At 52.5% G+C, this 23,252-nt stretch overlaps 1 protein-coding gene across 1 annotated transcript in view; it reads right to left on the bottom strand.

Annotated features, from left to right (window-relative positions):
* Nucleotides 1-1,039: 1,039 nt before the first annotated feature.
* Nucleotides 1,040-23,252, bottom strand: part of SCN4A (sodium voltage-gated channel alpha subunit 4) — a 32,434-nt gene continuing 10,221 nt past the window's right edge. The window contains exons 10-25 of the mRNA XM_074849113.1: nt 22,182-22,337; nt 21,830-21,953; nt 20,838-21,076; nt 18,835-19,008; nt 18,200-18,556; nt 14,657-15,085; nt 10,586-10,715; nt 10,117-10,271; nt 8,725-8,898; nt 8,051-8,173; nt 7,506-7,784; nt 6,249-6,302; nt 4,689-4,826; nt 3,715-3,819; nt 2,721-2,991; nt 1,040-2,245 (exon numbers count right to left, since the gene is read on the bottom strand). Of these exons, the coding sequence (XP_074705214.1) occupies nt 1,053-2,245; nt 2,721-2,991; nt 3,715-3,819; nt 4,689-4,826; nt 6,249-6,302; nt 7,506-7,784; nt 8,051-8,173; nt 8,725-8,898; nt 10,117-10,271; nt 10,586-10,715; nt 14,657-15,085; nt 18,200-18,556; nt 18,835-19,008; nt 20,838-21,076; nt 21,830-21,953; nt 22,182-22,337 (4,101 nt within the window). The 3' untranslated portion in view covers nt 1,040-1,052. The remainder of the gene's footprint in view (nt 2,246-2,720; nt 2,992-3,714; nt 3,820-4,688; nt 4,827-6,248; nt 6,303-7,505; nt 7,785-8,050; nt 8,174-8,724; nt 8,899-10,116; nt 10,272-10,585; nt 10,716-14,656; nt 15,086-18,199; nt 18,557-18,834; nt 19,009-20,837; nt 21,077-21,829; nt 21,954-22,181; nt 22,338-23,252) is intronic.

Below are 23,252 nucleotides of genomic sequence, written 5' to 3' on the forward strand. Positions count from 1 at the left end.
CCCAGCCAAGGGAAGGAAGCTTTGCTCGAGTATTTTGAGATTTACACCCTGGTGGGAGCATTCAGGCTCCTGGTGCTCGGTGGCCAGTGGGGTTTAAGGGACGGTTCAGACACCTGCTTGGATCCCCAGGGATGTGTCTCGTTAATTAACGCTAACCAAGAGCACTCCAGCAGGACATTTCCTCTTGCTATGGGGCTTGAAGAAACCCTCTAGGGTTTGTTACGGGGACTGGGGGTTCTTGGACGAGGTTTTCCAAACCCTACCTTTGTCCAGTGCTTTCCTGCCACAAAATCGGGATGAAACAGGAAAACAGAGAAGAAACATAACTATAAATACTGTTTACATTCATACCATGGAGACCTGAATGATTTATCATTTCAATGCATATTCAGAGACCTTTAAAACCTGATATTTAACCCTGAGAACATATCTGCAGATGCTTTGTTTTGGCTATGCAAACAAATCTTTAAGACATAATTGCACTTTCTCTGTATATAACAAAAAAAAATAAATCCATAAATCTTATTCAAATATTCAAAAGAAAGGTGCTAATTTAAGACATTGGAGATTTTTGTTCACAAAACCTTGTCTTTTCTGTAATTATTCTTAATATTATTTCACTTGGCTCATCTTTCACTGGCTACTTGGCTGCACTCTGGAAGAATAATATACAAGAAAATCTCTTAATTGTGAAATAACATTAATAAATAATTACTTTAAGTAGAAGGACAGCCATACTCATTTGTTAATGTCTGAAAAACATCGTTACCATGATGAGATCATTTCAAAACTAAAATGTTTCTCTTTCACCAACAACAGATTTCACATTTAATTCTCATAAGAAAAATAATTATTAAACTCTTTGCAAGTGCAGTGAGCTGTAAAACCCAGGATCAGTAAGAGATCCTGCTTTGAAAGTTAAGGTGTCTACTTGAAATATCTGAAATTAGCTCAGTGTCTAAGATCCACTGATCTGTAGATGGAAGAGCTCTTGAAAAGCAGATACAAATGAAGTCTTTTCAGGCTGGGCGAGAGATGGAAGCCTCTTTCTGTTATACCAGCGACTCTTTCACAATGCGTTCCTTATCCCACGCTTTTGCTTCTCCAGGAGCATCTTGCGTCTCTGAGCTGGGAACGGGTGCAAGATCAAAGGCAGGGGCTGTCTCCACATCTGTCCCACTGTTCCCATACATCTCGTGCATTTTGGTGGCGATCAGACCTTCCTTCTCAGGTGCGTCCTCCCTCAGGGCATCTTCGTCCTTACTGTGCCTGTACATGTAGGATGCCTGCTTCACCGAGCGCCTCAGGAGGTACCTCCGGAAAGCCCTCTGGATTTTTGTAGCACAGACTTCCTCGTGTTTCCTTTTCAGCGTGGTGGTTATGGGTTCATAAGAAACCTTCGAGGGGTTTGCAGCCATGAACTTCTCCTCCATGGTGGCCTTCAAGGCATCCATTTCTCCTGAGTCTCCCAGCACTTCCTTAGTCAGGGCAAAGAGGATGTCCAGACAGTGGATTTTGTCACCAGCAACCATTGGTAGATCCATGGTGATTAGCTTGATCTTGTTCGGCTTCGGAATTTTGAGTGGCTCCTGTAAGGTGTCTACAAAGTCAGACAAGGTGCTGTACGCAATGAACTGTGTGGCATCTGGGTCAAACTTCTCCCAGATTTCATAAAACATTTCAAAATCATCTTCGCAGAGGGGTTCGCTGCTCTCCTCTGTGGCCACATTGAAGTTCTCCAGGATGATGGCAATGTACATGTTCACCACAATGAGAAAGGAAATGATGATGTAGCTGCAGAAGAAGAAGATGCCGATGGAAGGATTGCCACAGTTCCCTTTTACTGAACTGCCAGGGTTTTCCAGGTCAGGGTCACAGTCAGGGGGACCGCTGTTCAGGATCGGGCTGAGGAGGCCATCCCATCCAGCCGATGTGGTGATCTGGAAGAGGCAGATGATGCTGTTCCCAAAAGTTTCAAAGTTGAACATGTCATCGATCCCCGCCTCCTTCTTCACATAGGCAAAGTTGGACATCCCAAAGATGGAGTAGATGAACATGACGAGGAAAAGCAAAAGACCGATGTTGAACAGGGCGGGCAGGGACATCATCAGAGCAAAGAGGAGAGTTCGGATGCCTTTTGCCCCTCGGATCAGCCGGAGGACACGGCCAATCCTTGCCAGCCTGATGACCCTGAAGAGGGTGGGTGATACAAAGTACTTCTCTATGATATCTGAGAGGACGATACCTGTGAAGGGATGAAGAAGAGGTGAGTTCACCTTGCTCTGCAGCCAATGTAGGGAGGTGAGGTGGAGCTACTCTGCTCCATCCGCCAGAGCTGGGCAGATACAGGGAGATGAGGCCACCCCTGATGGTTTACAGCTCTCTGCTCCTTCGGAGGCAAAGGGAACATATTAAAAATATCTCAGCATGGACCCAAAGGTTAAATGCTGGCTGCTCTGTTTCAGTGGTGCAGCCAGGCAACATGGAGACAAGGGGAACCTAACACCAAGGAGGAGTGAGGCACATCCCCAGCCCCTCATCCAGCCTGGTGGCATGGAGTAGCCTCACATCTGTCTTGTCTCAGGGTCCTGTTGGCTTGGCCCTGCTCAAAGGGTGGGGGTCACCAGTGACAGCTTGGTGGCTGTGGATCGACTAGATCATTTCCACTCTTCATTATCCAGTGGGACCCCTGAGGAACTGGTGGGACCAACAGGACTCACCTAAGATGGAGAGGATGACCACCACAAAGTCAAAGATGTTCCAGCCAATAGTGAAGTAGTAGTAACGCAAGGCAAACATTTTGAGTACACACTCTCCGGTGAAGATGACGATGAAGACCAGGTTTATCTTGTAGAGAACAGATGTTTTGAGTTCACTTTGATCATCTGTTTCGACCATCATGGTCACCATGTTAAGACAAATCAGGATCATGATGGTTATGTCAAACACTTGCTTGGTAACAAAGTCAAACACCATCCCTTGAAACTTGTTCTGCCGTAAGGACCACGTGGGTGATGATGGAGAACCAGAGGTGAGGTGGGAACACAGGACAGACACACATAAAACAAATGACACAACAGAAAGAGAAGGAACTGTATTTAAAACAGTGTAGGAAACCTCAGGGTTGTGGCCAGTTCACAGGTCTCATGGCCCCAAAAGCTATGGGAGAAGGATACCTCGCAGGATGAAGCCCATTCGGTAACACCAAGGTCAGGAGGTGTGGGCACAGGGGACAGTTTCTTTCTAATTATATCCGCAGCTAATGCATCAGGGCAAAAATAAACACATGGAAAAGGCCTCACTTGAGCAGGGCTTTCAAAACCAAACCCAAGTCACAACTGTGTATATGCTGGCTGAACCAGTGTCCCTTCTAGGAGTACTGAAAGCTGAGCTTTCCCTGAGTCTAACTCCCTTCGAGAGAGGAGCTGGGAGCTGAGTAGAAGACCCTAATCCCTGCAAAAGGGATCCCCCCCCTTGCCCTTGCCAGCAGACCCAGGGCTGAAGAGCAGACCCAGAGGAGTTTGCAGGATGTGAATCTCTTCTGAAGCCCCAGCTCTTAGCAAGGTCCTGTCTGAAGACTATCAGCGGGGAGCCAGGATTTGGCTCCTTGCCCTGACTAATGGTCTTCCCTAGACCCTTCTCAGCCATTTGGGACAGCTGATGGCTTGAAGTGCTCCCTCCCTGCTGCACTCCAGGGTGATTAACCCAACATACCGATGGCCTGGGGATGGGCTTCTGGGGTTTCTTGGAGCCGAGCTTCTTCATGGCATTATAGTATTTCTTCTGCTCTTCTGTCATGAAGATGTCTTTGCCTCCAAAGTATAAAGGGAATCACTGCTGTTAGTCCTGGGAACTCGCCTCTTCCTACCAAGCTTCTCTGACCATACTCCTTCCCACCAAGCTTCTCCAGCCGAGCTCCTACCAGGAATTGCTCACTGCACTGACTCAGTGACACCTGCTTCCTCCCTACTTGCCTGTTTCTATGCCTTTTTCCCTAGTTCACAACACCCATGGGTGCTCACGCCAGCGCTGCAGTTTCCTCCTGCAGAGGTGAGATGCTGCCTCCCAGCCTGCTGCAGTGAGTGGGGCACCCCATGCCCTGCTGGGGCTCACCCTCTCCTTGCTAGCCAGATCCTGCTGGCACTGAGGCAGCATCTCGATGTGCTTCAGAGCTTGCTCAGCACAAACAACGTGCTCCATGTTACCCACCCTCCACCTGCTTCCCCCTCTGGGAGCCCAGGGATGTTAGTCCTGTGCTGCTTGCTTGAAAGTAGACATTGAGTCTCTCCTTGATGCATGGAAAGATGATGAGAAAGGGTCACAGGGTGGAAAGGAAAATAAAAGTGATGGCACAGGCATACAGCCATGCCTGCTGTGACACAGGCAAGAGAAAACACAGCCCCCCTTGCCTCCTCCCTCTGCATCCATAAATGAAATCCTCCATAAATTCTGTGGCCAGGACACAAATCCCCAGGTGCCGTTTGTCCAGCTCTCCTTGTTCAGGAAGCCACTAACCTATACCGGCAATTCAGGCTGCAGAGGGACCCTGGGGTCCATCCAAACATCGGCCATGGTGGCCCTGGTCCCCTCGCCCCATGACAGTGCTGGTCTCCCCTGTGCTAGTCCTCTCCATCCTGGACCAGCAGCCCAGGAGGCAACAGTGGCTGCAGGACCCAGAAAATACTTATCTTTTTCTTCTGCTGGTTGAAGTTGTCGATGATGACACCAATGAAGAGGTTCAGGGTGAAGAAGGCACCAAAGATGATGAAGATGACGAAGTAGATGTACATGTAGATGTTGATCTCATACACCGGCTGCTCTTCAATCTGACCAGGAGAGATGGGAAATGTGAGACTAACCCTCTCTGGAAAACGTGTCCCCAAGCCCCCTGACAAGGGGTCACTATTGGGACAGAGCTGTGGGGGTGGCTACTCCAAAACCTTTGGCAGATGCTGTGCAGGTTTAGTGGCCCCTGTGGGAGCAGCCACGGGAAGGGACATCCACGTGGCACCAGCTGGGGGACAAGGATGCGCTGACCCCCAATCCCATGGCATGAGCTGGGGAATAGGAAAGGATGTCCAGCTGCAGTGATATCAATGAGCAAACTTGAATTTCTTCCTCGTAATCAGCTTTCCAAAGGCTGAAACATACCCAAGAGGGGAAAGGAAAAGTGGTTTAATTCATTCCATGCCATCGCACGGGGGTGGCATCACCTGGCAGCCTCAGAAAATGCTCCTCATCAAGGAGACATCCCAAGGTGTCACAACCAGCTTCCCCCATTTTGAGGAAAGCTCTTGTCAGAAGTGAGCAGATTTCCTCCCAAAACAGCTTTGCCCCAGGTGTTTGGGGAGGCACGAGACCAAGCCATTTTCAGAGGGAGCTGGAAGCAGCTCCTCTGCGGAGTGCTGGCAGCTGCAGCCGAGGTGAGCAGAGCGGCTGTTTCTGATGCTAAAAAAAGGCAACGAAAACAATACATTCAGGCCCGTGGGTGTGCGGGGCTGGTCCCCCCAGCGGGGCACGGGCAAGTCTGCTCACTTAGAGCTTTGGCTCATGGCAGTGTGTGCACACATGGGCCGGCGTGGGGACCCTTTCTGGGATGGATCACAGTAGAAACAGCCTCTGCATGAAACCCTTCAAAACATTTTTTTTACTAAACCATTTAGCCCAAAGGTTAAATGCTGGCTGCTCTGTTTTAATAACCCATTTATTGCTCAAGGCGAGCCAGGCGCTTTATCCAGGATGGGATAAGCCCTCCCAGCTGGAGAGGCACATGGAGGGCATCGTGTCACAGGAGGGTGAAGGATGAGCCCTCCGGGTTGGATCTGTGACTGCAGAGCGGGGATTTCAGACCACCAAGATGAAGCTGAGAAGAGTGTGCTCAGCACCAGCTATAGTCTGGGTGGGGAGGGAGCCTGGTGTGGGGGCCACAGCTGGGATGCAGGTGACAATGACATGGGTGGCAGAAGGCACCAGAAGGGACACAGCCGAGGCTGTGCACCTCAGCAGGGGGAATGTTTTGGGCATTTCTCCACTCTTTGGCCCCTGTCCTAGCCAAAGCCATGGGTGGGATGCAGGCAGTTCCCCTGGCACCAATGGGCAGAGGGGATACTGCAGCCGAGGGTCCATCTCCAGCCTGTGCTGAGCTCCTTGGCCCCAGGACTCTGCTCCCAGTCTGCCAGAGGGAACTGGCCTGGTGGGATGAGCGACGCTTGGTGCCAGTTGTGAGATATCCCCGCTTGTCCTCTCACCTCGCGTGAGTCCACGGCGGCATACATGATGTCCATCCAGCCTTTGAAGGTTGCCTGCGGGGACAGAGGAGAAGAACAGATTCACTGGGAAGTATCTGGGGCTAGAGAGGGAGGGGAGGGCCATGGGTGCATCTTTGGGGTTTAGTTTGGGGGTTTAGTTCTGAGCACGCCTGTTCAGCCCAGAGTTGCAGCCTCTCTGTGGAAATGGCAGAAGGACCATGAGTTGAATCCACAAGAAAAATGCCCTGGTACAGAGATTTGCATGTGCACACGTATGCACACACAAGCTCCGTTCTGTGGCTGAGGTTACCAGGGACTTCCCAAAACACCACTGCAAACCAGGCTGGGAAAAGAAGCAATGGACTCCTTTCCCCCTAAAACAAAGTGCATTTCCCTGACGGCAGAGCTGTGCCGGGGCTGGCTGCCTCCCTCCCACTCCCAACCTGTGCCACCTCTGGAGCCCTGACTTCTGTATCGCTGCCTCTGCTATCTGCTGGATAGCAGTCCTGGTGGCGTGGTGGGGTAGACTGCATCTTTTACAAACTTTTACTGCTGATTTGTTAAACAAAAAGCCTGAACATCTTGTTTCCTGAATCTGATGGAGCAATAAATCTGAAGAGGAAGCTGAATTTAAAGCTGGTTAATCAATTTGGGTTATGCTCTGATTGTGCAACCACCAGTTCCCCTGGATCTGATGGGAGTAACCTCAGCCCCCCCAATAACAGAACCCACACCTATATTTTTATTAAAATTGTGGTAAGTAGTTCCCCTTCTGCTTGCCTGGCTCAGCTGCGGTGGGTTCAGTGGAAGCACGTCTGCGTTCGCGCACTGCCCTGCAGCGGACACATACACTCTTTTTTCCAGTCGTCATCTTTCCCATGCAAAACTCTTGCAGCCTATGACTACAGCAGACTGAACTTCTCAAATGGGTGGGGGGAGAGGAGAGGTCTCCCCTCCTCGCTTCTGCATCCTGTGCTCTGCAGAGGACTTCTCACAGCTCCAGGCTCAGTGCTACCTACACTCATCTGCAGTGGTTTCCTGGTGACACTTACTTTCCCCTCCCATCTTCTACCCTGTCTCTTTCCTCCTTGGCTCTGCAGGTTTTTTTGGTGTTAAATACCAGTTTTGGAGGTATGAAGAAACTAAGGCCCTGCCTGGTCATCAGGGTAGCGTCTTGCTTCAGCCCTGATGCTAATCATGATGCTCTGCTACAGTGATGCACGCCTTGGAGGGGTGGCAGCTGCTTTCATTACGTACCACCTGCAGCAAAGAGAGGTATCCCAAGCCCACGTTGTCGAAGTTGACCTTGACGTTGACCCATCTGACCTCGTTGGTGTGGAGGAGAGCCATGCAGTCGCTCCTGTTGTTCACCACGCTGATGTCAAAGACCTCCTCTGAGGTGGTGTTGATGCATCGGTAGTACTTCCCCGCAAAGAGGTTCACCCCCATAATGCTGAATATCAGCCAGAAGATGAGGCAGACCAGCAGGACGTTCATGATGGAGGGGATGGCACCCAGCAAGGCATTCACCACCACCTGCAAGGGGAGAAAAGACATTGGAGGACCTTGCTATGGAACTGGGCTAGCAATGATGTGGACCTTCATGTCCCTGTCTCCCAGCCTTACCCTCCCCAGAGGCATCAAGTGGGTTCAAACTGGACCAAAGGTACCTTAACATCGACCCCAGTGACCTGGAGGCCCCTGAAAACCAACTGGGATAGGTCCCTGATGTAGGTGACTGCTGAACTGTGCCATGTTGCATGTCCGTATCAGAGCCAGCAGCTCACATGGGAGGCACCTACCCTCATGCCTTCAAATCTGGACAGGGCACGCAGTGGTCTCAGAGCCCTCAGTGTCCGCAGGGACTTGATGGCTCCTAGCTCGGAGTATCCCAGCCAGTTTGCTGTCAGGCTGATGATGGAAACCTGGAAGGAACAGCCCAAAGGATTAGCAGCATCTCAGATGGAAACACAACTGAACCATGTCCCTACAGCTCCTGCCCTTCCCTCTCTCCCCAGCTCTCCCTCAGGCTGGTGGTCATCGTCTTGTCTTGGAACGCATGGACTGGCATCGAGTCCTTGGGTCCCTGGTGACCAGCCAGCTGGAGGATGCCCCTGCCTCTTGAGTGTGAGTGTGGAGGTGACAGGGGGTGGAGAAATACTGCACAGGAGGAATGGCCTGCTCTGTCACAGAGCGTTTGGGAGATCCTATGTGCCTTCACATCTCTACTGGGGTCTCATAAAAGCACGGCCTTGTTCTTGGATTGAGTGTAAAACAGAAAGGGTTTGAAAGGGTTTCTGCAACCAGAGGAAGAAGTGGCCCTTCCTGGGAGGGGTCACTTTTTTGAGCAACGGTCCAAGCCCTTGTTCCACAGCCACCCCATTGTCCTTTAAAATACAGCTTGTGACAATCCCCTGATGCTCCCAAATCCCTTGGCTAACTGTGGCTCTAGAGGTGCTCATCAGACAGCACTTACATCAACAATGAGGAAATCCAGCCAGCACCATGCGTTGGTGAAGTATACCTTGAAGCCATAGGCCACCCACTTGAGCAACATCTCAATGACGAAGATGTAGGAGAAGACCTTGTCAGCGTACTCCAGGATGGTGCGTATCACCTTTCGTTGTTCAATGTAGATGTCCTCAAAAGCCTGGAAGAGATGTGGAGCTACATGATAATCATTCTTCCATTAGACCTGCTGCACAGCTCAGTGCATCCATGCCTGCATTGTCCCTGCTGTCCTAGGGCTTGGGGCAGCTTGAAAAGTTGACAACCTATCTACAGGTGACATTTACTGATGCACCTGATCAATGTGGGGTCCAACTTTTGTTTGCAAGTTCTTGTTGACTATGTAGAGCAGTGTTTGTCCTGAAGAAAAGCTTCACGGAAGCAAATGTCCAGCTGCATCAAATTCCCACCAGTCTGAGTACAAGTCAAAAGCCAGAACACCAACCTGCACCTTTGGATGTTTTGGTAGTTTTGAAAATGCTCTTAGGAGTTTGGATTACTGCTGTGTCCATGTGGCATGTAAAACATTGCAATCGGAGGTACGGGCATGCAGGCCAGGTGTTGCACAGCTGGCTTAGCACAGCTTTCGATTCCAGCACTAGCTACAGCCTCAGACATCCCCAAACTGAACTTCAGAGCATGATGCAGACATGTTCTAAAGTACATCTGAAACCCAGTTCAGTCCCTCTGTTCTCTTTCCCTCTCTCTTTACCTCCAAGCTTGCAGAGAAGTTCATCTCCCCCTTAGCTCTGTGTATTTACAGCTGCAGCTGAGTTATATCCAGCCTGAATACTCGGAGAGGACCAACAGGCTGACGCACAGTTTTTTAACAAGGTTGATTTAAATGGACACCCAGGTTCTGGCAAGGTGCAGCAGTCAGCGACTGGAAGTGCTGAACAGCAAAATAATAACCATGAATTATTTGTAAAGCACCTCCTGACAGCCAGTGAAATGAGGAACCATCCACATAAAGCTAAATAGATGATGCAAATAGTTCATGGTTGACATTAAGAGCAGGAAGAGAGGCTGTAGGCGGTTGCATCCCCTTGAGCCCATGGACCACAGCCCGTGAGGATGCTGGGGAGGGTGGTACCAGGGTGACTGTACCAATGCAGGGCTCTTGGAAGGCAAGGGGAGGATGCTTAGATACCCTTGCAAGGCTGTACATTGGGCAGACCTGAGCCAAATGGGGTTTTAAATCAAACATCTGCCCACAGCTGTTTTATTTTGCACAGGAGACAACCAGGCAGTGCCCAGAGCCTCTGGTGTTGCTGCCTGGGCCCTGCCCATGTTCCTGGGCTCCCACCAAGCTGGGGAGCTGCTGCAGAGCAAATGGGACAGGGTGAAAGATGGGACCTACCAGCGCCCCACTGCTGAGGAGGATCATGAAGACGATGAAGGTCTCGAACCAGTCGTGTTCCACGATGCGGAAGCAGGTTTTCCGGATGTTCCACCACACCTTCCCTCTGTCGCTGGTAATGTCCACGTAGAGGCAGGGAAACCTCTTCACACAGGCTGGGGATGGCACAAAGACCTGTGGGTTACCTCCTGGCCATGGTGTTTCCACCAACACGACACTATTTGAGCTTTTATTGTCTTTTCAAACCCTCCTAGGTGGAGGCTGGAGCAGGATCCTGCTGGGTTGGAGGGTGGGCACACAAGAGGGGAGCTGCAGGGGAACCATCTCCCTGGTAGTACAGGAGGATTTGGAGTTTGGGCTGAGCTAAGTGAGCCTGGGGGTCGTTATGCTGCAAGAACTGGTTGGCAATGGCCCTTCCACACCCACCTCTCCCTCTCCGTGGGGTCCCCTGCCCTACTCAGTCCCTCACCTTCGGTGAAGCAATCCTCAGGCTCGTTGCTGGCCTCAGCCTCTTCTGCCACTTCCTCCTCCTCCGGCGGTGGGGGCTTGTAATCCACGGTGCTGCACAGGGACGACGCGTTGTCACTGGAGAGGGGATTCTGCAAAGGGAGAGGAGGATTCAGGCTGAGCTGCCCTGTAGAAGGGATGCTCCTGGGCTGCGGCTGCCTCTGGTGATCTTCCAGCTCCTCCTGCCCCCACAGAGACCAGGCAGAACTGGGGGAGCTGGCTGGTGGGACTCCCTTGCTTGGAGGCTGCTCTGAGTCCCTTTCCTATGAAAACACAGCCCAGAGTGAAGTTGTTGAATTGTCCAGAGCTGCAGACCTTGGAGGGTCGTTGATACCTGAGCTTGCACAAGCTTTGTTTTTCATCCAGGTTCAGAGGAGCAAAAGGTCCCCTGACTCCAACCTTCCTCCCTGCACAGCAAGTCCATCTCCCATCCACTTGTACCGTCATCTCAGGCTGATTTTCTCACCTCCTCCTCCTCCTTTGCATGTCCCCATCTAAGAAATGTTCTGCCAAACACCTTTTGGTTCAATGAGACCTGCAGAAACCTGGGCAGCCACCACAGCACTTCTCTCAAATTCTGTTGGCTCGGCTCGTGCCGAAGGGCTTTTAGGCTGAGGTTCACCCAAGTTCAAAACCTGCATCCCAAATATTTCTTGCCAGCTCCATCCCGCTCCACAGGTCAGCTTGGCTGGCTTCCCAGACACCACTCAGCAAGGTCCAGAGGGGCTGATAACAAGAGAAAACCTTGGCAAGCCCCTGGGATTTTTTCCTCCTTTTTTTTTTTTTTTTTGGCTTTCTGAGAAAACCTTCTGCAACACTTGAGGAAGCAGATCCCCAGACCTGCCTGTCCTACCTGGGAGCAGCTGGGAACCAGAAGATCTTGGATGAGCATCTCCAATGCAGGGTGGCGTTGGCTTGCATGAGAAGGAGATAATCCTCCTCCAGGATTGCTAGTGCATTCAGTAGTGAATTAAGTAGCTACTCCATCCTCCAACAAGCCAGGGAAGACCCCCTGGGGTAATTTGAGGCACTGTCATTGCCCGCAGCCTCAGGGTCCCCAGCCACATCTCTAAGAGAAGCCATTGCTCTGGGGGACTCTTGCAGCCTGGTTACTGCATGCTGGGGACATGCAGGGCATTGTCTTGGGGAGGAGGACGCAGCAGTAGCAGTGGCACAGGCTGGTGGCTCTGCAGGAGCAGTGGGGCCACCTTCTGCCAGGACTGTGGGGCGACAGGAGGGACAGGGGGTTAGGAGGCCTCGGTACGCAGCCAGGCAAACTGTGACCCCGGGGAAGGACACACAGAAACCATCTGCCTCCAGGACAAGTCTTGCAAAGGCACGAGGTGGGGACAAACCAGCCCAGCGGTGCTGGAGATCAGGGGAAAGGTGCTCAGGGCAGGTCTTCTTGAGGTGGGGACAGGGATAACTGTGCTGGTCCCACTGCATGGTCCCCCAAACCCCAGCCCTGGGGGCTCCTGACCCCCCACATGCCCATGACCAGCAGGTCTGCAGGGCAATTTCCAGCACACACCTGGTACAGCACCTCCAGCCTGGCTGGGTGTTTCCACCCAAATCCAGGGTTTTCCTCATCCTTGCCAGCACAGAGCACCGGCATCCAGGTGCTGTGCACCCAGACTCACCCTGTGACCCCCATAATTCTCAGCACTTGACAATATTCCTCTGATGTGCACAGCCCAGAGCATCTCAGGAGACATCACCCTGCCTGGCAGCATGGGGGGGCTGAGGCAAAAAGCCTGCAGGAGCCCCCAAGAGCCCTGAGCCACAGCACTAACTCTGTGCACAGCCACAGCACACCAGCGCTGCTGTTCCTGTCACCTTCTTGCTGCTTTGTGGTGCAAAAGATAAATCAATGATAAGATGCAAAAGTGCTCGCAGAGAGCAGCTGCGCTGCTGCCATCACCCTGCCACTATCATTTCACCCTGAAAACCATCTTTGCCTCAGACAGAAGCTGTGCTGGAAGGGGGAGAGCATTTATCAGCATTTTCTGAGCAGCTCATCCAGAGAAAACCCCCCGGTTTGCAATTGTCACCCGTGGCCCGTGTCCCCCGCGCGAGGCGGTGTGCCGGGCTTTGGCTCCATCTGGAGCTAATCAAGGGCATGTGAACACACCGAGCTCGCAGCAATCTTTCCCGAGGACCAGATCAGGGCTCCCATCAATTAACATCTGATTTCTAATTACTAGGCAGTCAATGCATATGATGACTGCCAGCCTGTTGCCCACTCTGCCTCTTCAGGTTGTTAATGCACCCCCCTGGCTTGCACCTTGGTCAACGCTTGACTGAATTTAGCCACCAAAACTAGCAGCAATGATGGGGTGAACTGATATTCAGTGGTTGAGAAATGTGGTTTGCCCCCTGCACATGCTGAGCAGCCAGGGAGGGCTCTCAAAACACAAGCTCTGTGCAGGGTGTTGGAGCAGGTGCCTCTAGATGTCAGCTGAGCACAGCCCCAAAACGCTGGAGCCGTGCTGGGACATGTCTGATAGCTGCACACCGAGGTTTTCCCCCAGGCACTGGGAAGCACATCGTGGTGGTGGGGAACTGAGGTCTGTGGGGACCCCACAGGCCAGGCTGGATGTGTCCCCCCACTGCGGATGGGTTGGCATTAGCATCATCTCTGTGCAGTGTGACTCTATGTGTGTGTGCATGTCCTGGGTGTGCTGGGGATTAGTGCTACCGGACTGGACATGTAGTAGGAGAAATTTGGGAAAAAATGCCAAGTCTCAGCCCTCCAGCTGGCAACACTAAGGGGAACAACAGCAACTCTCCTTGCCCCTTCCCTTGACCAAGGTGCTCCAGGCAAGTTTATCCCTTCTGAGCACAGCAAGCAGCATGACTGCAGGGGGTCACAACCAGCCACCACCTTTCCTGCCACCTTCCTGTTGCAGCCCCAACTGCTGAAAACACCCTGTTTTCCCAGCTAAAAAAAAAAAAAAAAAATCATGATTATCCTCTCCTCTTGCACTGTGCCCCAGCGAAGCCAGATCCATGTCACTGCGTGGAGCTGCAAGAAGCCTTCAGACAGGGAGGGAGGAGGATGGCTCTGGGCTTTTGGGAGTCCTGCTTCATTTTGCTGCCTTGCCTTGGGCTGCCTGTGCAGTCACAGCCAGGCACTCAGCAGCGGTTGTGGTTGCACCCAAACAGCACCACTGCCTCCTGCCCCAGCACACCACCCTGAGCAGGACGAGGTGGGACAAACCTCCCAAAGGGTCTTCAGCTCCTGAGCAGACATGTTTGCCATCAATAGTGGTGATAAACCCCTGGGTCAGAGCTGTTCTGTTATTCATACAAAACCCCTTTGCAGATTCATGAGGTTGCTGCTCTCCACTGCAGCATCCCCCCTGCCCTGTATTTCCCCAGGACCTCAGTGTGACCATGTTGGGAGCGGTAATTTCCCACCAGACTATCACTCTTTTCTTTGTGCCCACTCAGGTCTTCCCAAGTTTCTTCTCTCGCATCTCCATGTCATCCTTCCAGAGCACCAAGGCGAATGGTGACCTGTGAGCCCGGACAGTCCTCTCCGTGCCTTGACACAGCAATGCCAACATCAGCTGTCTCATCAGCTTTGGATCCAAAATGCATCGCTTCACATTCGCTTGTGCTAAGCTCCTCCATCTGGTTTCATACCCTCCCTGATGATGCTTTCTGAGGCATTAGCAGTGGATCTAATGTTAGTGCCATCAGCAGATTTCTTGGCTTCAAATTCCTCTTGAACATCTTTAACCCCAAACTGAGCGCTTTGACCCTTGCACCAACCCTGTGGTGCAGTGGGTCCCCTGGCATTAGCAATAACCCCATAGCCTGACCTAAACCAGGCCAAACCCCTGCTTGGACCCCCCTCACCTCCAGCTTACACTGGGAAATGCCAGGTTGAAAAACCCCAAGTTTGGCCCATGTCGCACCTTGTGGAAAAGCTAAAAGTAACCAAACCCAACATCATTCTTCGGGCAGCACAGCAAGAGTGGCTCAATGCCAGTTTTTGGGTTGAAACCCTTCCACCCACCTTTCTTACCTTGGCATCTTCAGTGTCAGACTGGGTGCTTGTCTCCTCATAGAGGTCAGACTCCTCTGAGGCGATGGGGACTTGCACCGTCAGGTTGGGGTTGTTGATGAAATTCATGTGGTCCAGTTCATCCATGAAAAAGTGCTCTTTGCCAGTGACTCCGTCCAGGTACTCCGACTTGGGCTCCTGGCCAGTGTCCACATGGTTTAGCACAGAGTTGTCCCTCTTATTGGGCTCTTGCTCTTCCTCTGGGGCTACCTTCTTCCCCTTCCACAGCCTGCGGAGCAGCATGAGGACAGAGGTCTTTACAAAGTCGATCCCCCTGGTGATCCTGCCAATAGCGATCTGCAAATTGTTCATCTCTCCATCATCGTCAGATGCTGCCAGGCTATCGGCGCTGAAGGAGCTCAGCAGCAAAGCTAAGAACAGATTCAGCACCTGGAGGGGACAAAAGCAAATACCGGCACTGATGTCTGGCACCAACATCAACCCTGCAGGCTGGAACGGCAGGGACCAGTCATGTCCGTGGAGAAGACCCTTGTGTTAAGCGCATCATGGGACACCCTCCTCCTGTTGCCCAGCTCTAGGGACTGTAGAGATGCCAACCCCATCTCCTGGAGGACATGGACATGGTCCAGCTCCTCCTCATTGCTCCCTGGGCTCCAATGCCCTCAGTGTCACCCCCAGCTGCTTGGGTCCTGCTGATCCATTTACAAGCGATGCCAGTTAACGCTTCAGCCCCTCTCAAGCCACCTTCCCTGTGGGTCCATCAACATGTCCCTCCCTTTTGTCTCTTGGAGCTCTTGGACTGACTGGTCCCGACGTGGGACTCTCCAAGCCTGTGGTGCTTCTCCCCACCACCCACAGGGATGTAACTCAGCTCTGTTCCTTCTCTTCCCAGGGATAAACTTGCTTCTTGTCCTCCCAGCTGCAACTCTCCTCTTTGCTGGCTCTGATGACTCAAAGATGCTTAGTGAGCTCCTGAGGGTCTCCAACACTCTGAAGCCACATAGGAGCCTGAGCCACAGCTGTAACCTCCTCCCTTTCTACCAGAGACCACTCTGCTCCATGGAGAGTGGCATTTAATCTCAGCACAAGTCAGCTCATGGGATGCAAAGGCAATGCTCTATATAGCCCCAAGCACAGGCTCTCTCCTGCTTCCCCCAGATCTCTCCTACTTCACCATGCCCGAAACGTGACTGGACCCCACCGCAGCCTCGCCTGGCATGGCTGGACTCGCTGCATGCCAGAAACCTGGAGCAGCTCATGAGAAGAGGAGCAGGACGGGCTCTCCCCGGGGTATGGGAGTATTGGCAGCACCCAGACATGCACTTGCTGCGCAGAGTGGCTGATGGGCCAAGTCCACAGCTGTTGATGTTTGTGCCTTTTTGTGCCAGCAGCGTATCTGAGAAGGGAATTAGCTGCTATTCAAGGTCACTGCTGTTTTCACATACCGTATGACTTAAATCGCATCTTTAAATAAATCCCTGCTATCCCATCAGTTTAATACTTATGTTAAGTACCAATTACAGCTAATAGTTGCTATTGGACCTGGGGTTTTTGGACAGGAGTCCATTACCTTGTCACCCGACTGACTTCCTCCCTTTTCCCTTAATAACCCCAAAGGAAATGCTCAAAGTGTCATTAACAGTAAAGGACGACTGGCCGCCACCTTATTCCTCTGCAGGGGAAGTGGGGATAAGCACACCTCCCTGCAGCAGGATGCTCAGGAGGCTGTGCAGGACAGGCTTCAGGACTCGGAAATACCGGAGACATGTCCAGGAGAGCTTGGCAGAGAGGATGAAGAGGGCAGACATGGCTCTGTAGGTGGTTGTGCACCGTGTTTCTCTACTTAGCTTTAAATGAACCCCTTGCAGCAGCACAGAGAACAGCAGGAGCTGCAAAGCTTGCCCGGAAAGCTGGTGTCCCTCCAGAAGGGCTGCCTCTCACCAGCTGAAAATGGTGCTGCCCCCATATTTTCTCCAGGAAAGTTTCCTGGAGGGGTGGGTGGGCTGTCCTACTCCAAAAACTCCAGAAGAGGAAAGGTTTCCTGAGCCCCTTTTGGGGAGGGTCTCCAGGGAGCCCCAGCTGCAGTTCCCAGTCTTTAAGCTCCTGCACTCTCTGCAGACTGTTCTGGAGATGCTCCTGCTGTTTATGGGTGATTTTCAGCCTGATTCAGCACTGCAATTCAAATGAACGTGTTCCCCCTTGAAAGGTAGCATTACAAACTGTTGCTGAATGCTGGGTGATGGGCAGCCTGGGGGTATATCGGGCTGCTTCCCACTGCGAGGCGATGCATGCACGGCTGCTCAGCACCACCCAGCACAGACCCCAGGACACCCCAGGGTGAGGTCTGCAGTCAGCATGGCTCTCCATGCTGCTGTGGAGGCCAGGTCAAAGCCCCAAATACCTGGCACAAGCCAGGGAAGCAAAGCAGCACTCAAATCCCAACTTTCTGCCCTCAAAGTGGGACACTCCAAGCTGCCCTACTCCTGACCCGGGCCGTGGGGTGGTCTGGGTTTCTCCCTGGGGCTGCTTTCACCTCTCTGGAGGGCTGTGCCAGCCCGGGGCTCGGTGGCTGCTCCACCGTGGGGAGGGAGGTGTCAGCAGCTCCCTCAGCAGATAGTTTTTCAAAGCAAATTCCAAAGGGCTTACACAATCCTGGCAAGTAATAGTAGCGATTCGGCAAGCTGCCACGCTTCCCTCCCCTTCCTTGCTCCTTAAGAGGGGAGAGCAGAGCCCACACAGCCTGGAAAACAAGCTTCAAAGCCGCCAGAGAGAGGGTTACCAAGTTTAGAAAGGATTTCGTGCTTGCCTGGAACTGCAGACCTGCAGCGTTGTCAGTGAGCATCTTGGGTTAGTGGGAAGGCAGTGAGCAGGCAGGGAGGGTGATGGTGACCAGGGGTTCACCAGGACCTGGGGGAAGGAGCCATGTGTTGTGGAGGGGTTGTGCGTCCCCTGGATGTCACCTGGGTTGTGGTGAGGACTGGGGATGCTGGGGATCTGCAAAAGCCTTCTGGGGGGTTCTAATCCCAAAAGCACTTGGGAGCAAAGGGCCAGCCCTGGGGTGAGCTGGATATAACACTGCCTCCATCCCTCATCTCAGGAGAATGGGAAACAGGGAAGGAAAGCCTGAAAAGCCATGTGGAGAAGAAAGTACAGTTGAAGATGAGCCCTCTTTTGTCCCAGAGTTGCTGACGCATCTGCCTAAAGCTCATTGTTAAATTTTCCATGCATCAGTTTCTCCTTCTGTTCCTGATTTGGTTTCATCTGAAGGTCCCTCAGAAATTGCTTCTTACCCTGCTTTACACAGAGATGAGCACACAGCACATCCCCAGCGGTTCTGCAGGGGAGAGGTCAAGCCTGGACTTTTGCCTGGACTGCTGTACAGCTCCAACAAGAGCACACCTACAGGCATGGCCCTGTAGATGAGCTGAGCTGGACAGCATTGGCCAGTGAGCGAGGCACAGAGGTGTCCCCACCCCATGACACCCTCTGTCCTCACCCCCTCCCCCCCTTTCATTGAGGGTCCACCCCAGCTCCAAGACTCACCACGAGGTTCCCAATGACCATGACCATCATGAAGACGATGAGGCACATGGTCTGGCCGGCCACCTCCATGCAGTCCCACATGGTCTCGATCCACTCCCCACAGAGGATTCGGAAGACGATGAGGAAGGAGTGGAAGAAGTCATGCATGTGCCAGCGGGGCAGCGTGCAGTCGAGGGAGATCTTGCACACACACTCTATGTAGCTCTTTCCAAAAAGCTGCATCCCCACCACGGCGAAGATGAAGACGATGATGGCCAGCACCAGCGTGAGGTTCCCCAGGGCGCCCACTGAATTGCCGATGATCTTGATGAGCATGTTGAGGGTGGGCCAGGACTTGGCGAGCTTGAAAACCCTCAGCTAGGAGGAGCAAGGAGACAAGGCATTGATTTTCCTGGGCCTTTCATTGCCACAAGGTGTCAGCAAGTCTGCAAAGCTGGGATTAGACCTTCTGTGACAGTTTTATTAAGGCAGGAGGGTCTAAACACCCAACTGCTTTGCAAAGAGCACAGACTCTGACTTTCCTAAATATTTAGCTTGACTGTCAGTGTTATCTTTAACAGGGGACAAGTTGGTGACCACCCTGATGGCAACTGCATCCAAAACCCCCAGGCACACCTCGGCCCCGTGGCACGTACCAAGCGGAAGGAGCGGAGCACGGAGAGCCCTTGCACATTGGCCAGGCCCAGCTCCACCAGGCTCAGGGTGACGATGATGCTGTCAAAGATGTTCCAGCCCTGCTGGAAATACTCGTAGGGGTCCAGAGCAATGAGCTTCAGAACCATCTCCGCTGTGAAGATCCCCGTAAAGACCTGTGGGAAACAGCACCTTGTCACTTTGCTTGTAAGCCAGGGCCGAGCCTTGGTGTGGGGTGGGTAGCATCTCTCTTTTCTGGTGTATTCCCAAAGGTTTCATCCCATTAGGTCCAGTTCCAGTTGGGAACAAGCTCCCCATCTGATGCCCAGTGTGGCTTGTGAAGCCAGGCTGGGAGTACTGGTGGCTGATTGCAGTCTTTGAGAGACACAAGGGTGTGTGTTGCCAGGTGGAAATGAAAAATAAAAGTTTCGTTGTCAAAGGGACCCCCTGTGAATGACTGCCAAATCACAGAGATTCCCAGCACTGGGAACTGGGCTGCTACTGGGATGCCCCTGCCCCTCCCTGAGCCCTGTGAAAACTGATCCAGCTTTTACACATTACTCTTATCCTGGGACTACAACAAGGCTGTGCATTATCACATTACTCCGGAGCGGAATCAGCAATGTGACAATTAGCAACCTTGATGTAATTCCATGACACAGCATGTGCAGAGGGGCCCGGTGACAAATTTTGCCCTGGATGTGGATCGTGTTGGGATACACAGGTCCTTGCCTCCACTTTGCAGGGAGGAGAGGCTGCAGGGAGACTTCTGCACCAGCATCCCAGGGGATGATCCTCGACATGCCCCTTTGCCTGCCAGCCCATGAATGTCCCCTTTTCTGCTCCTGCCAGCTGATTGCTGCTCTTTTCATTTACAGCCTGGCCACCTTTCTGCTTGCAGCGGGACGGGCAGCCGGCACTGCAGCCGTCATCTTGGGCATGGGCAGGCGATGTGGGGCGAGGCTGTGGCTCAGTGGGAGCTGCTTTTCCTGCTCCCACCCCTCCCTGGCCCTTCCCAGCAAATCATCCTTATCCCCACCGGCACTGGGGTGTACATGCAGCCACAAACCACTGCTGGCCCGAAGAAAAAGCCAGAGCTGTCTTTGCAGCGTGACTGTGCTTCGAGCAACAGCCGATTAATCCCCTTGTATTTCCTGAATGAAACCAGAGACAAAGCAGCTATGTGCTGAGCGTCATCCTGCCCGCCGGGGCTCAGGCACCGGCATGTGTCACTCCAGTGCCTGTGCACAGAGAGGCCCCGGCAGGTGCTGGAGCAGGACAAGGTGGCTGGAGAGGAGGTGGTGAGCTCTCTCATCCCTTAGCTGTATTTCCCAGAGCTAACAGGGGCCTCCTGGACTTGTCCCACCAGCAGATTGCATCCAGCGAAAAGTCATTTACTCTGAGCTCCAAGCAGGACCAGCCACAGCTGGTTGCTAAATACACCCGTGAAATCAGAACAGCCCAGATTTGCAGTGATTTCACTGGGAAAAGTCCTGATTATTTTTTTTTTTTAAAATGGTGCTAGCACTATTGCCTCCTGCTCCGTGGGGACTTGTTTGCTCCCAGCATCTGAATTGGCCCCTGCTCTGCCACATGGCCACCCAGCATCATGAGGATGCTGTGTTGTCAGCCAGGGCTGGCAGCAGCTCATGCCTGACCCTGGGTTGCAATGTAGAAGATGGCTCGGGACGACACCTCTGCAAGTCCACAGACACACTGGCATTGCTGAGATGCACCAAGTGAGACAGAAGTTGCAGCAGAAGAGGAGCAGGGGAAGATGGATCTCATCCACATATCACTTCCCTTGATCTGAGCCATCCTGGAGTCCAGGCATGCTGTGATCAGGCCCCTGAAACACTTTCTCAGCAGCTGGGGTGCGTTTCAAGGCATGCATGCATGCTGTTCAGGTGACACAATGGCAGCAGAGGGGATCTGCCCACCAGGGTGGGTGGTGTGGCTGCCGTGGCTCTAAATGGGGAAGGACGGGATGCTTGTAGCTGCCTACCAGGTTCCCCACGGAGAGCACGTTCTCAAACTCCTCCGTCATGGGGTAATGCTCCATGGCCATGAAGAGTGTGTTGAGCACAATGCAGATGGTGATGCCCAGGTCCACGAAGGGGTCCATCACCACCAGCTTGACAAACTCCTTCAGCTTCAGCCACAGGGGACAGCAGTTCCAGACCAGAAACGTGTGGGCAAATTTGTACCACCAAGGCGGGCACTTCTGGTGAGCTTCCTCCAGCTCTGAGGGCAAGAAAGAAAAATGACATCAGTGTAGGCTTATCCTGTTCTCCCCTGGGTGGGGCGAGTGCTAATCCACTAGAAGAGACCCCTCCTGAGGTTCTGAACCAGCCCTAGACCATCTATAAGTTTAGTATGGGGGCTAAAAGGAAGAGCCTTCCCATGCCCAGGCACAGTGATGTTGCAGACCTTACCCTCCAAACCAGAGAGGGATGGAAAGGCAGATCAGTCAGGGAATTGTGGGTTCAATCCTGCTCTCAGCACCTGGGCAGGATTTGAGGTGTCCCTGCCACACTGAGATTGCAGGGACATCCAAGGGAACTGCTCTGGAGTGACCAGAGGGTTTGGTGCCCACTCTCAGGGAGGACGGGGCTGAGAAACCTGTTATTGCTGAGTCTGAGGTACTTTTTGCTGAAGTTGAGACAGCAGCTCTGGGAAGCCACTCAACAGCTCTCAGCTGACTCTGGAGACTGCTGTAATCAATTGCAATCCCATTCATTTGCATGAGATTTTGTATTATTGCCTCCAGGCATCATCCTACTGAGCTGGGATGAAAAGCTTTTGCTTGAGCATCGCTGCAGTGCACTGACCCCGTATGGAGACCCCAGGTCCAGAGTCACCCCTTGCGTGGGGCTGGAGATTTGGGACAGCTGCTATCACGGGTGTGTGCTGAGCACCCCACGCCCACCAACGCACAACAGCTGGGCTAAACCAGCTGGCACACCCAGCCCTCCCCCAGGCTGGGGAAGAATGTACCTTCCATAGCATTGGAGATGACGCTGATGGCGCTTCCCACCCTCTTCTCAAGGCCTGGCCCATCTTGGTTGCCCACAGTGAGGTGGTTGTGGTCTGATTTCTCCGGCTCATTGGTTGGATTGAACTAGAAGGAGAGGAGGCCACAGGGGGTGAATGCAGAGCGCTGAGGGCTATTGAATGCACAGAAAAGAGGGCCTGGTCTGGAGAGACCTCGGGGTGCAACATGGGAAAGAAAGACTTGTAGGGCCCAACCCACAACAAGTCTGTCCCTCCACTGGGGTTATTGGGGTGGAGACCCTCAAAGGGGGGTGGAGACCCTCAAGGGATGGCAGAGACAGAACAGAGCACGTACATCAATCACCGTAGCGGACCGCTCCAGCACGACCTTGGGGACCACTTGCCCGTTGCAGTTCTTTGCCTTGTCCTGGTCACTGTTCAGGTCCGAGTCGCGCTCCTTCTCGGCCGTGCTGCTGGGCAGGGAACCGCTGCTGGACCGCCGGTCCTGCAACTGCAGCAACCCACGTCCTTGTCACCCCTGTGTCCGCAGCCATCGGGACCATCCCGCAATCGCTGCAGGGCACCAGGCTGAGGAGGGGAGCGAGCTGAGCCCCAGGACCACCCTGGGCAGGACTTTGTGACTCCAAAGTCTGCTGCTGCAGGTCCTGGGCAGCAAACTCACATCCTCATGAGCAACAATGAGGGATGACAATTTGCAGTAGCTAATTGTTGCAAGCCTTTCCTTTTCACTTGCACACCCCACCATACCAAGCTCTCCACACAGCAGTATTATTCTGTTCAAATTTGCTCAGGGTGAATAATTCATAAGGACAAAACTGTGCAAACCTTCTAATTTCTGTCTGGCAGGAAACTTGAATCTTTGAAACAGGCTTTCATCCCAAATGGGGAAGAAACAAAATCTTCAAGGCTCTTGCTGAAATGCAATGTCCAGAATTTTTTGACTTGCACTGAATTTGTGAAGATTTGGGTCAAAATTTATTTTTTTTCCCCAAGTGTTGTTTTATTAGATTTTCATTTGCACATGCGATCATTTTCTTTTTTTTTTTTTTTCTTTTTTCTGACAGTGGTATTAATATTTCAATGTTACTACACCCTCTGGTCACATCAAGGATGCCGCAGAGGAGTGGGAACCTCTCTGTTCCATCACTGAGATGGAACACAGTTTCTACGCTGGGTCACTGGTTATTAAATGGATCTGAGCCCCCATTTTTTGTAGGCGCTTTCCCTCACTCTCAGCCTTATTCCCTCTGCCTTCTCCATTTCTATAGGTGACAATAAAGGAGTATCATCCCTTAATAAATCCTTTGGGCAACTCACTGGTTAATTTGCTCAGGGAACTGGCTACAGCACCAGCTTTATGCCCAGCCCTGGTGTCCCCATCCCTCGGACAGGGCTTGCTTAGACC

Source organism: Strix aluco, chromosome 24, assembly GCF_031877795.1.
Source record: "Strix aluco isolate bStrAlu1 chromosome 24, bStrAlu1.hap1, whole genome shotgun sequence".
Lineage (NCBI taxonomy): Eukaryota > Metazoa > Chordata > Aves > Strigiformes > Strigidae > Strix > Strix aluco.